Source organism: Cyprinodon variegatus, unplaced genomic scaffold (assembly GCF_000732505.1).
Source record: "Cyprinodon variegatus isolate N-32 unplaced genomic scaffold, C_variegatus-1.0 Scaffold164, whole genome shotgun sequence".
NCBI lineage: Eukaryota > Metazoa > Chordata > Actinopteri > Cyprinodontiformes > Cyprinodontidae > Cyprinodon > Cyprinodon variegatus.
This window is the reverse complement of record NW_015150617.1, coordinates 504100-516869: the sequence shown is the minus strand read 5'-3', so window position 1 is coordinate 516869 and position 12770 is coordinate 504100. Positions and strand designations below refer to the sequence as shown.

The window sequence follows — 12770 nt, the reverse complement described above, 5'->3', positions numbered from 1 at the left end:
TTTTTTTTTTTTTTTTACTTTTATGGAAGTAGAATCATCACAAGTGATGATCAAACATTTTTTAATAACACTATAAAATAATGTCTATATTATTACATAATTAGTTTTTGTATGATTAAAGTCAATATAATGTCGTATATTACTGATTTAAATTTTGATTCAGAATTCTAAGGTGATGCTGAAAGAAAACTCTTATTGTGAAGTAAGACCGGAAGCGACGTGCTGGCAAAGTTTGGCCCTCCTTCAGGTCTGGCCTGAATAAAGGCGCTGCGGTTCCTCACGGTTAGAAATCTATCCTGACAGGAGATCCGGAGCGAAGCCGCCTGTCAGTCTGATCCAGTCTGTGACAGCAGTCTGCACACCGACCCTTCTCTCCTGTCTGCACACTTTATGTCCTTCTTTTTATTTGCTGGATCTTAGTGAATCCACCATTGGTTCTTTAGCTAAAATGCCGTTTATTGAACACATATCTTACTCGGACCTGGAGCGGCTCGCTCTGCAGCGGCTCGTCCCGGCCCTGCTGTCCCACGGCTTCTGCTACGTGGACGGGCTCCTCGGGGAGCTGGCCGGGAGCGCCGTGTTGGACCAGGTGGTGGAGATGCACAACTCCGGACAGCTGCAAGACGGCCGCCTGGCCGGCTCCATCCCGGGCGTCAGCCGGAGGAGCATCAGGGGGGATAAGATCGCCTGGGTGAGCGGCTCAGAGCGCGGCTGCGAGGCGATCAGCTTCCTGCTCAATCTGATCGACCGGCTCATCTCCGTGTGCGCCTCCCGCCTGGGAGACAAGGCCATCCAGGAGAGGTCCAAGGTAAGAGGAGGACACCCGGCGGCAGGGTTTGGGGAAATGAATGCAAACAATAGAGCAGAAATAGATGCAAAGAATAGATTCTTCCTCAATGATCTGGAAGGACCAACAACAACAAAGATCAAATGATTGACAGAAACTTTCTCGCAATCATCTAACCAGACTTTGGCTTTAAGGAATACTTTTGGAAACTTGCGGCATAGTTTTTGTTCAGTTTTATTTGCGAGTTTCATGATGAAACTTTCATCTTTCCATCATAGTTATTGGGTTTGACTAAAAGTTAAGACGCCTAAAAACCGATATCCGCGCGCTCTTTGTGGTGTTACATTTTATTTTTGAATAAATAAGAAATCAGCAGAAATCCTTTCGTTTTGACGTCTGTCTGTCTGCCTGTCTGTCTCTCTCTCTGTCTCTCTCTGTCTCTCTGTCTCTCTGTCTGTCTGTCTGATCAGCTGTGCGTCTGAAGGCGTTCAGCTGTAGTAAAGCCAATAATGAGGACATACGGGGGGGGGGGTTAGTGTTTAGAATCCTGACGTTGCAAGTTTGAAACCCACTCCCACAGACTGCCACACTGGGTCTCTAAGTAAAACCCTTAACCCCCCACTGCTCCCCATGGGAGGGGTTAAATGCAGAGGAAAATTTCTCCAATGGGACATAAATTAAGTTCAAATATTTATATTCTGCCATCTTTTTTTTTTTAATCTCTCGATTAAAAAATTTTTATGTCCTGTGCCAAATAAAAATTTGATAAATAGCTAAAAAGGTTTAATAGATTTGTAAAATAAGGAATAATGTTTAAAATCACCATTGTCGTCCTAAAGCGTTAAAATCTGTTTGAGGCTTTTTCTGTTCTGTGTATTTATTTATTTTTATAACGTTTGGCTCAGTCTACATTTAGTTTTAAAACTTTTTTATTTTATTTGCATTTTTACTTCTAGTTATTTTTTTTCTTTTATGGAAGCAAAGCATCATGCAAATCCATCAAGTAATCATAAAGGCTGAGACTCACTTTATATTATAAATGTTCTGATGGCATTTTAGTGAAAAAAATTATTTTTATCAAAAACATAATTAATGTGCAGAAATAAGGAACATTTGTATTAACTACACATGTAAGCAGAGTTTCATGGGGCCCCCAGGAAGTTGGGGCCCTGGGCACCTGCCTAGTATTGCCTAATGTTGGAAGGCATGCCCAGTTGGTGGCAGATAGTATCTGTTTCTACCAGCAGGGGGCAGAATTAAAAACTGAAAGGTTCAACATGTCAGAATAAATGGAAAGAAAAAAATAAAGTTAAGTCTTCAGATACAAAGTCAGTTTTTTGGCTTACAGACAGGGGCGCTGCCAGGAATTTGGGGCCATTGATTTTGGACCCCACCCCCAAAAAAAATTAAAATATGTAAGCTTTTAAACTGTTGCAGTATAAACATGCATTGATTTGTTTCATTCATTATCGACATGTAAAATGATGCAAGCAAACTGCCGGTGACCGACGTGGAGACCTGATGCGATTCGGAGGTTTTGGTCGGTATATTTGTGCTTTAATTTGCTCTTTACTGCTTAAAAATTAGGGAGAAAATAAAAAAATTAACAGGGAAAGGGACATTTTTACACCCGATTTATTCATCCTAGAGTGAGAGGAGAGAAAACTGATACGTCTCAGGCTCATCAAAGCACTGTAGGTGTGTTAAGGTCAGAAAGGATCACTTCATCATCCAAAGATCACACTGCTTCACCGATATTACACACTGCTCCCCTACTAGCAGGTGCTGATTGACAGGCGGTTATATCACTAAGCATTCATGTTTTTATTTATCCTTCTGACTAATGGATAACTGTTATGAGGTGGATCCATCGCATCAGTTTTGTTTCCATAGGAAAACAGAAACACATGTGATTAATAGGGATGCACGATATTGGGATTTTGGCCGATATCCGATATTTTAAAACTCATGTAGCCGATAACCGATATCGATACCGATGTTAAAGCTGGACAAAAATAAGTAGTCATTGAAAATAGCAGTTTTGTTATCCATTTCTGACACTTTGAAAAATAATAAACTCAAATATATTTTCATATGCTGATATCAAATAGATTTTTAAAAACGCGGTATCGATCTATTTTACTTTCAAAATCTGGTGAAATTTCATCCTTCTGTTACAAACTCTCGTGATATTTTGCAAATTCTTGTGAGATTTTGTTAGTAAAATAGATCGATACCGCGTCAATATATCAACATATAAAAATATGGCAACATTTGGTGAATTTTCGGGGGATTTCGTAGCATAACGATGACATATAGCAATATTTCATTAGTAAAAGAGATTGATATGGTGTTTTTAAATGGCAATAAGCAGATGTCTGATAAGGTTGCCCTTATCAGACATCTGCTTTTGGGAAGGGGGGTGGGGAGGGGGGTAGTATAGATCATCAACATTTCCTTGGAAACCAACCAGAAAAATTGTCTTCATTGTCTTCTCTGGTTGCTCATAACTGAATGACAAATCCTGCTTCACCTGTGAAACGATCTAAATCCTTTTCTATTGTTAATAAGTCTGAACACAATCACTTTGGATGAAGGGTTTCCAGAGCTGCTGGCAGACAGGTCTTAGTTTAAATGTGACAACAGTGGTTTCCTGGAAATGGTTCCCCCCCCCCTGACACCAGCAGAACATAGAACCTATCTGCCTAGAACTTTTTAGGAAGTGCACATCTTCACTTCCATTAGTGTTGATCCCTGCTGCAAACTGAAATGTTCCTCATAAAGGCCACGCTCTACACTGCAAAAACTATCTAGAAATAAGCAAAAGATCTTAAGTGAAGTGTATTCACCCTTAATTTGAGTTGGTAAATACGATGATTTGCCAGTTAAATTAGTAGTTTTACACTTAAAATAACATATTTAGATAAAATGCACTAGAAATAAGATAATGCAATTATTTTAAGAAACAATGACTTATTTAGATTTTAATGTTTTGCAGTGTAATTAGCTTTTTTTTAATAGTCTAATCAGCCTAAAAGTCTGTTTATGAAGCTAAGAAATGGGTAGGTGAGTTTAAGGGTTGCAGTGAAACATGTGGGCGGATCTTCAGTGAAGGGAAACTCCACGCGCCGCACGTAGCTCTGTTATTAAACCATCAGCAGGCTGGACATCAGCCAAACTCTTCCTCACATTCCCACTTCACCCAACCCCTCCCACCTTTCCTTGCAGAGAAGATAAGATAAGGTTTAATTTAAACGCTGAGTATCTTTCTCCAGCTGTTCTCCACTTCCTCCTCACCCGGCTCCTTTGGCCTCTATATTGTTTTTATTCAGTCTGTGTGGTGAAGACCACCATAAAAAAAAAGAAACGCTAGTGTGGCGCACGTTTGCGTACGTGCCTTGGCTCTGGTGAGTAAACAGCCTCGCGTGATCGTCCTGCTTCCGCTCAGCAGGAGCAGCCCATCATGTGGGATCAGTGCAGTGGCGCTTTATCAGTGCTGGGGTTTGTTGTCAGCAGCAGCAGCGTGTAGAGAGGCTTACGTAAAGACAAACACGGCTGAGTTTTCTAGTAAGATGTAAAGATAACAAACACAACATTGTTGTAAACACTGTCGTCGTTCGTTGCTTTGGGCCTTCAGGCAGACCGAGCATCATCGGTTACCCGTTTCTAAACCCAGTAAAACCCATTAAAAGGAACCCTACAAGATAATATTTCAAAGAACAGGCGAGGAATATTTCCTTTATTCTGGCTGAAAGTCCAAAGGTTGGGTTTTTTATTGACCTTGACCCAGCCTCATAATCGATAACCATCTTCTGCTCTCAGCAAAACACACTTCCTGCTCAGGTGGAAAGGTTGAAGCAAATCAGGAAGGTAAACAAGTCTTAACGTCTTCTCCTCATAAACAGGCTTAAACATGTAGAAAAATCAATGTTTTCAGCTTAATTCCAAGCAGGAGCCTCTGAAGACTAAATCCATCAATATAAAGATGTCAGTTTGTGGTAAAAAAGTTGGTGACGTCTGAATAATAACTTCTGCTTTGCACCGCTGGTCAAATGCCAGATGTATTGCGTGAAGCACAGTTTTGAGTTTGGCTTATTTTTAGACGGATCACTGAGGAAGATTAATGCGTACGTGATCCGGGAGTGGATGTTGCTCCAGGATACGTTCCAAAGTTAACCCTCATATAACCAAGCTTCCATAGCTGTCCTACAAAGTCTGAGACAATTTGTCCCACAAATAATTCCCACTCACTCCTGAAGTCTTTGGTTTTGTTTTCGGTAGTTTAAGCAAGGCCTAGTTTAATAGCGAAGCCAGAAACACACAGAGCCAAGCTAGCATACTTGAACCAGCGTGTGGACTACTTGTGTTCATGCAGGTGTGCTTGTGGCTCTATGACACACCTGATGTAGGCAGAAACGTTAGCAAACGGCTCCACGTGCAAACGGCTGCTGCACAGGAAGCTTCCATCATCTGATCCAACTGATATGCAATAGCTTTTGTTTTGGTGCTGATGGTGGGAGGTCCTCGCTTCGTCATTCATCTTCCACCATAAACATGTTTTTGTCATCATTAAAATACCACAGCGTTGACTCTAAATTCCCATAAAAAACTCGTAATGACTTCCGACGTTCTGATAGTTCCCATTTCAAATAAGAGATGACATGTGGTGTGAATTGCTGCTATAGAAATAAACTGACTTAAATAGTTTGCCTGTGTGTTTGTCTTTAGGCAATGGTTGCATGCTACCCAGGAAATGGGGCAGGTTATGTGAAGCATGTGGACAACCCAAACCACGATGGACGCCATCTTACCTGCATCTACTACCTCAACAAGAACTGGAACCCAAAGGTACGCCGCACACCTCTACTGTCGTCGTATAACGCTCGGCTCCTTTCAGTCGTTCTGTATTAACGCGGCCGTTTGTGTCGATAGGAGCACGGCGGAGTTCTCAGGATCTTTCCAGAAAGTAAACCTTACGTGGTTGACATCAAGCCGCTTTTCGACAGGCTTCTGGTCTTCTGGTCTGACCGCAGAAACCCACACGAGGTGCAGCCGTCCTATGCCACCAGGTAACCCGGAAGTTTTCTTGCTCTTTATATTTAAGAAATGCTGTTTTTGCTCTGTGGTATTTGTAACCAAATGCAAACGTTTAATGCAGCCTTGTATTGGTTTCAGGTACGCTATCACGGTTTGGTATTTTGACTCTGAGGAGCGAGCCCAGGCCAAGAAGCGCTTCAGAGCCCTAACAGGTAACGGGAACACCTGTCAGCTACTCTGTTTGCTGTAGAAACCATAGAAATAGAATATTAATCTGGAGATACTGAAATACAAGTTTGAGGATGCATTTTGGTGAAGGTCTGACAGTCAGTAGAGGCAGGGTATTAAAACCTATAAGAATTTAATGCAAATAAATAAAATAAATTATAATGCATCTAAAAACTGTACAAATGCTCTGAGGTATGTTTTCTTTTAATCTGTAACTAATTAAACTAAGATATAAAAGGGCAACGGGTAAATAATGACAGATTTATTGCAAGTGAATATATTTTTTTAACCAACAGAGTTTGTTCTTGACATATTTAGTGGATTATTAGACTTCAAAAACAAAACTTTGATTTGCTCTACTTTAGTTTATTTAAAATGTTCCTTTTTTGTTTCAGCCTCCACAGAGCAGAAGGGCTGCAGCTCTAGTTGATGGTGAGAAAACACTGCCATCTAGTGTCCGTTTGGAGAACCGCAGACACCGCTGCGCAGCTTTTTAAAAAGCTGGACCAAGACGGTGGAAGAAAACGGAAGTTGAATTGTTTCCAGGGCCGAGGAGGCGTGGGGGGGCTTGTGGTCTCCCGTTTTAACTAAACATGGATTTCTAACGTTGCTCCGACCTTATCCAGGCTGCAGCAGAGCGGGACTGAAGTCAAATCACCAGAGGGCTTCTGGACAACTTCAGTTTTTTCTTTGGAAAAGTTCATGCATCGCTCTGCCCGCTCCTATCTGGGGCCCCCATGATGCACCAGCTCTCAGCCTACGACACAGATTTCATTGTATTATGTACAATGAGAGTTAAGTTGGTGGAATGGAGTTTACATGATTATGAGGATTGTGAGCCTATGTGACAAACGCCTCACAGCTTGTTTTTCCACCAGTCTTAAGAAGTTGGCACATGAAAATGCTGCCTGTTTACAAACTGGGAGAAAAAGGCCGTTATTTCCTAGTGTCTGAATAAATGCTAAAAAAAACAGGCAGAAATAGACATTATAAAAGCTGACAAGAGATTGATTTGGATACTTTTTTTTATATGAAAATATTTGTTATAATTTCCATACTTTGTCATTTGTTGTCAGAAATGCACTGCCTCTGCTTCTAATGCAGGAAACAAAATTATAAATCTTTTTACAAACCTTTATTTTTACAGGTAGTCTCAACTGAGACATGATTTATAAGTTAGGAAAAAGAGAGCTGTATGGTTCTATTGATGTCTAAATAAAGAAAAGTTCTGAAAGATATTTGTGTTTTGTTTTTACACCTCGCCTCTTTGGACAGAACCTTTCAAAAACAAGTCAATAAATAAAAGTACTTCTTTATTTCTTAATGAAAAGTCCCAAGAGAATCATAAAAGTTGCTCAGTCTGTGGTAGTGCAGCATATAAAATAGTAATTCCTGTTTTGCATGTACTTGATCGAAGCAAGAAGGACAAACTGATTCCACTTATCAAGTAACGTTGATTGAATCCGTGTGAACCAGCTATCAAATGGTTTATTGATGAGAGGATGAATACTACCGTTTCCTCCATAAGAAGTCTCTACAAAATGTTGAGTTCCAGTCACCTTAAAGCGTAATAAAGTTAAAGGAACAGTCCAGTCGGCAAGGAATAATCACTCATTAATTATACGTAAAACGAATATTTAATGAATTTAGTGTTAATCAGTAAAAAAAAAAAAAAAGATTCGTCCAGGAGCGGCCATTTTTTTCCCAAATATAGTAGCCCCTCCCTCCTGCCATCTTCCAGCAGTGACGTCACGGTGCGGTAAGCCTAGCGCCATTCTCCCCGCTTTACAAGCTAAATCAATGGGAACTACTAGACACATCTGCAATCAACAACAATTATTGAAGATTTCCAGAGGACTTCACCATTGAAATTCACCAGAGCTATAGTGAAACTGACAATGCCCACGTGCATGGCAGCTGGATGCTGGAATACATCGGGTAAAAGTGAAAAAAAGAAGTTATTCCACCTTTCTGATTCCTGATCCTCCACGGACGGGTTGGTCGTTGGATCGCCAACTTGAAGAGGGAGGATTTGCCATCGAACTTCTGGCCAGAGAAAAAACCCGTAATATGTAGCCAACATTTGGAAGAAGAATGTTTTCAAGATGACTTGGATAATAGCGCGTTGTGACAAACACCAGATACAGCACTGGGACTTGATCAACAGCCGATACCGCACCGTGACAATGTCACTAACCAGTAGGTGGCAGTAGTGTTCTTTGACAAACATGGATGCCTCCAGTAAAGCACATTCACATGAAAATTACTCTGAATTAAAAACACTGATCATTTATTGAACAGGATGGAATCATTTCAGATTTAAAGTAGTTTCAGAAGTTTGGATTCTGAATATGAGCGACTTTTCCTTTAAAACATCCTTTTAGTAGATTGGGTTTATGTTAAGGGCTGCATGGTGGTGCCGCTTGAAGCATGCATGGAGTTTCCCTGTTCTCCCTGTGCATGTGTGGGCTCTCTCCGGGTATTCCGGCTTCCTCCCACAGTTAACTGTCAGGTTAACTGGCTTCTCCAGATTGTCCTTAGGTGTGACTGTGTGTGTGCATGGTCCTGTGTTACCCTGCAACAGAATGGGGGCCTGTCTAGGGTGTACCCCAGCTTTCCACCATAACCTGCTGCAGATAGGCACCGGCTCCACTGGAACCCTGACGAGGACTAAGCAGGAGAAGATGGATGTTTGGACATGATGCTGAAACAAAAACCTTTTCATCGTTAACCTTCTAGCAGATGCCTCAAGAGTTTGGATCAAAATGTAATTCAGTGACACGATAAATCATTGACAATTATGCAGTTATTTTTAATAAAAAGTTTTATTTAAATCAATGTTTTAGAAATAACTGAAACATCATCTTTGCCTCATCTGTATTTTATATCCATGCAAGCTGCCTGTGTGACCAGATATACCAACAAACTGCTCCTGATCAAGTTATGTTAATTCTAACAGCGAACTCACTAACTGTTGGGAAAAGCTGCTCAAACAAACAGTTTATGAAAGAAACTACTGACTTGCTAAGTGAGAGAATAAGTGTCCTCCATGTAGATAGACTCAGGAATAAGGAATAGTTCACTCTCACACTTTCACTATGCCAGCGTGTGTTTATTTCATAATGCTTCCTCCCTGAGATAAAATATCAAAAATTATATGACATCAAGTAAAAACTACAAATGAATTTTCAGGTAAATTACATAGAGCAGTCTAACATTTAATTGTTGCTGGGCTGCATTAAAATAGTGTGAGTATACCCATTTCTACGCTACTCCTGTAGGTTCACAATGCAAGCGAGTATCCACTGTCCCCAGATGCTCATCCACATGCAGGAGTTAATCCTGCAATTAATGAGATGCTTTCCTTAGATAGAAGAGTTAATACCAATCTACCTATGATCTGAGCGAGTTGTAAAGTGCCTTGAGGTGACATTTGGTGCAACATGAATAAACTGTCACTGAGCAAACTACACTCACCGGCCACTTTATTAGGTACACCTGTCCTACTGCTCGTTAACACTTAATTTCTAAGCAGCCGATCACATGGCGGCAACTCAGTGCATTTAGGCATGTAGACATGGTCAAGACAATCTCCTGCAGTTCAAAGCGAGCATCAGTATGGGGAAGAAAGGTGATTTGAGTGACTTTGAACGTGGCATGATTGTTGGTGCCAGAAGGGCTGGTCTGAGTATTTCAGAAACTGCTGATCTACTGGGATTTTCACGCACAACCATCTCTAGGGTTTACAGAGAATGGTCCGAAAAAGAAAAAACATCCAGTGAGCGGCAGTTCTGTGGGCGGAAATGCCTTGTTGATGCCAGAGGTCAGAGGAGAATGGCCAGACTGGTTGAAGCTGATAGAAGGGCAACAGTGACTCAAATAACCACCCGTTACAACCAAGGTGGGCAGAAGAGCATCTCTGAACGCACAGTACGTGGAACTTTGAGGCAGATGGGCTACAGCAGCAGAAGACCACACCGGGTGCCACTCCTTTCAGCTAAGAACAGGAAACTGAGGCTACAATTTGCACAAGCTCATGGAAATTGGACAATAGAAGATTGGAAAAACGTTGCCTGGTCTGATAAGTCTCGATTTCTGCTGCGACATTCGGATGGTAGGGTCAGAATTTGGCGTCTACAACATGAAAGCATGGATCCATCCTGCCTTGTATCAACGGTTCAGGCTGGTGGTGGTGGTGTCATGGTGTGGGGAATATTTTCTTGGCACTCTTTGGGCCCCTTGGTACCAATTGAGCATCGTTGCAACGCCACAGCCTACCTGAGTATTGTTGCTGACCATGTCCATCCCTTTATGACCACAATGTACCCAACTTCTGATGGCTACTTTCAGCAGGATAATGCGCCATGTCATAAAGCTGGAATCATCTCAGACTGGTTTCTTGAACATGACAATGAGTTCACTGTACTCAAATGGCCTCCACAGTCACCAGATCTCAATCCAATAGAGCATCTTTGGGATGTGGTGGAACGGGAGATTCGCATCATGGATGTGCAGCCGACAAATCTGCGGCAACTGTGTGATGCCATCATGTCAATATGGACCAAACTCCCTGAGGAATGCTTCCAGCACCTTGTTGAATCTATGCCACCAAGAATTGAGGCAGTTCTGAAGGCAAATGGGGGTCCAACCCGTTACTAGCATGGGGTACCTAATAAAGTGGCCGGTGAGTGTAGTTTTGGTGAGGTTTTAAATTTGAACTTAACCCTATTTTAAAATAGATTGAACTTTATTGATCTCACATTGGAGAAATTTATCTCTGCATTTAACCCCTCCCCTTGGGGAGCAGTGGGCTGCCAATGTGCGGCGCCTGGGGAGCAGCGTGGGGTTAAGGGTCTTGCTCAAGGAGCCAGAGTGGCAGTCTGGGATTCGAACTCCCAATCTCAGGATTCAAAGCACTCTGCCCTAACCACTAGGCCGCCACTCCCGACATTTAGCTTCTCTTACTAGAAAGTAAAAGTAGATAAACAATTTTCTTATATGTAAATCTTGCCGAATTAAACCTGCTGAGTTTCCTGAAGAATCACAATATAAAGGAAATGAAGCAAGATTGGACTCTAGAGATACAACCATGATATATTTGGCCTTGATATTGTAGATACAAATTGGACTTTATGGTCAACTGCATGGGGTTGCTCAGTGACACAGTGGGTAGCATTGCTGCCGGTTCTGGGTTCGAAACCCGGCCCAGCGTCTTTCTGGATGCTCTCCCTGAACATGCGTGGGTTCTCTCTGGCTACTCCGGCTTCCTCCCACAGTCCAAAAACAGGACTGTTAGATCAATTGGCTTCTCTAAGTTGTCCTTAGGTGTGAGTGTGAATGGTTGTGTGTCTCTGCGATGGACTGGTGAACTACATTCAACTACATTAGCATTCTTGCCAAATATTTTAAACACAAATACAATGAAGTGTCTTGAAATGTTTCTCTCTATATTTTTTCTTTAAATTTGATTAAAGTTAAAGAATGGAGATCTTATTATTTTCATTTTACTTAGCAGTTTAGTTGAATGTTTTATTTCAGCTAGTTTTTTAAGTGAAGCATTTTAATTGAATTTGAATTAATATTATAATCAATTAATATTTTTATCAAGCAGTTAATGTTTATTTGGTGTATTTGTATAGTGCTTGTTTTTTAGAAAACCACTGCACAAATTCAGTGCTTCTCAATTATTTTATGACACCATACTTCATCAGGCAGGTATTCATAAAATTCACATTCTTTTTCAAGATATAATTTTTCTTTTCAAACATTGATGATCACTTTGATTTGCGTACAGAACTTAATTTTAGCATAGGCATGTATAAAACAGCAACTTTTTTGGTGATGTCAAATCTAATACTAGAAAGAGGATAAAAGCAACAGTTTATTACAAACAGTTTATTTTTTACCTTAATAAAACAGAGTAAATCAGAGCAGTGTGCTGTGTGTGTACTGAAAACACACAGTACAAGAGCTGAAATTGCTAGGTTGGCTGTAGTTCCATTTCCAGCCTCAGGGTGTCACTGTAACTCTACTCTTCATCAGCTCAGGGATACGATGTGGTAAATACAATTAAACTGCTTTGTTATTATTTTCTGGACCTAAAAGAAATATCTCCCATATAAAACACACAGGCTAAGATCAAAATGAAAATTATTTTTTTTATTAGGTTAATAAGAAACACAAAGATCCATTGTTAACTCAAACTGAATAACCTTTCAAAATAACAGCTAAATAATAAAAAAAAGAAACGATTCAAAATCAATTCAAATAAAACTGCTTTATATTTTAAAGTTTTTAAAATATACTAATTTATTCAGTAATAAACTTATACTGCAAGCCTAAATTACACAAGGCCACATACAGGTTTTGACTCTTAAAAATTCACCAGATTCTGTTAAGAAGAGTCTGAGTGAGGATCATCTGACTGAGTTACAGTAATCACTTTGGCAACATTCTCTGTTCAAAGCACTACATAAAAGTCAACAGCTTGGAAGATTTCCTAAACATTTACATTGATTTCCTTAAGGAAACGTCACATTGACAGAATCACAATGAATCTAATACCGATCAAATAATTTTGCGTGGAGGATCCATTCATCACATACAAATAATCTAATAATCAGTACTAAATAATCAGTATGAACGCAAGAACTAGATTGTAAACTTGGGCGGGGCCTAACAGCCCCTAAAGGTTTGGTAAAAGCTGACCTGAACCTGT

The 12770-nt window shown here is 40.5% G+C and overlaps 1 protein-coding gene across 1 annotated transcript; it reads left to right on the top strand.

Annotated features, from left to right (window-relative positions):
* The first annotated feature begins 291 nt into the window (after positions 1-291).
* On the top strand, positions 292-7278 carry egln3 (egl-9 family hypoxia-inducible factor 3). Its single transcript, XM_015378103.1, has 5 exons — positions 292-808; positions 5516-5635; positions 5720-5856; positions 5963-6036; positions 6448-7278. The coding sequence occupies exons 1-5, from the start codon at positions 449-451 to the stop codon at positions 6480-6482; spliced, it is 726 nt and encodes a 241-aa protein (XP_015233589.1). The 5' UTR covers positions 292-448; the 3' UTR covers positions 6483-7278.
* The last annotated feature ends 5492 nt before the right edge of the window (positions 7279-12770 follow it).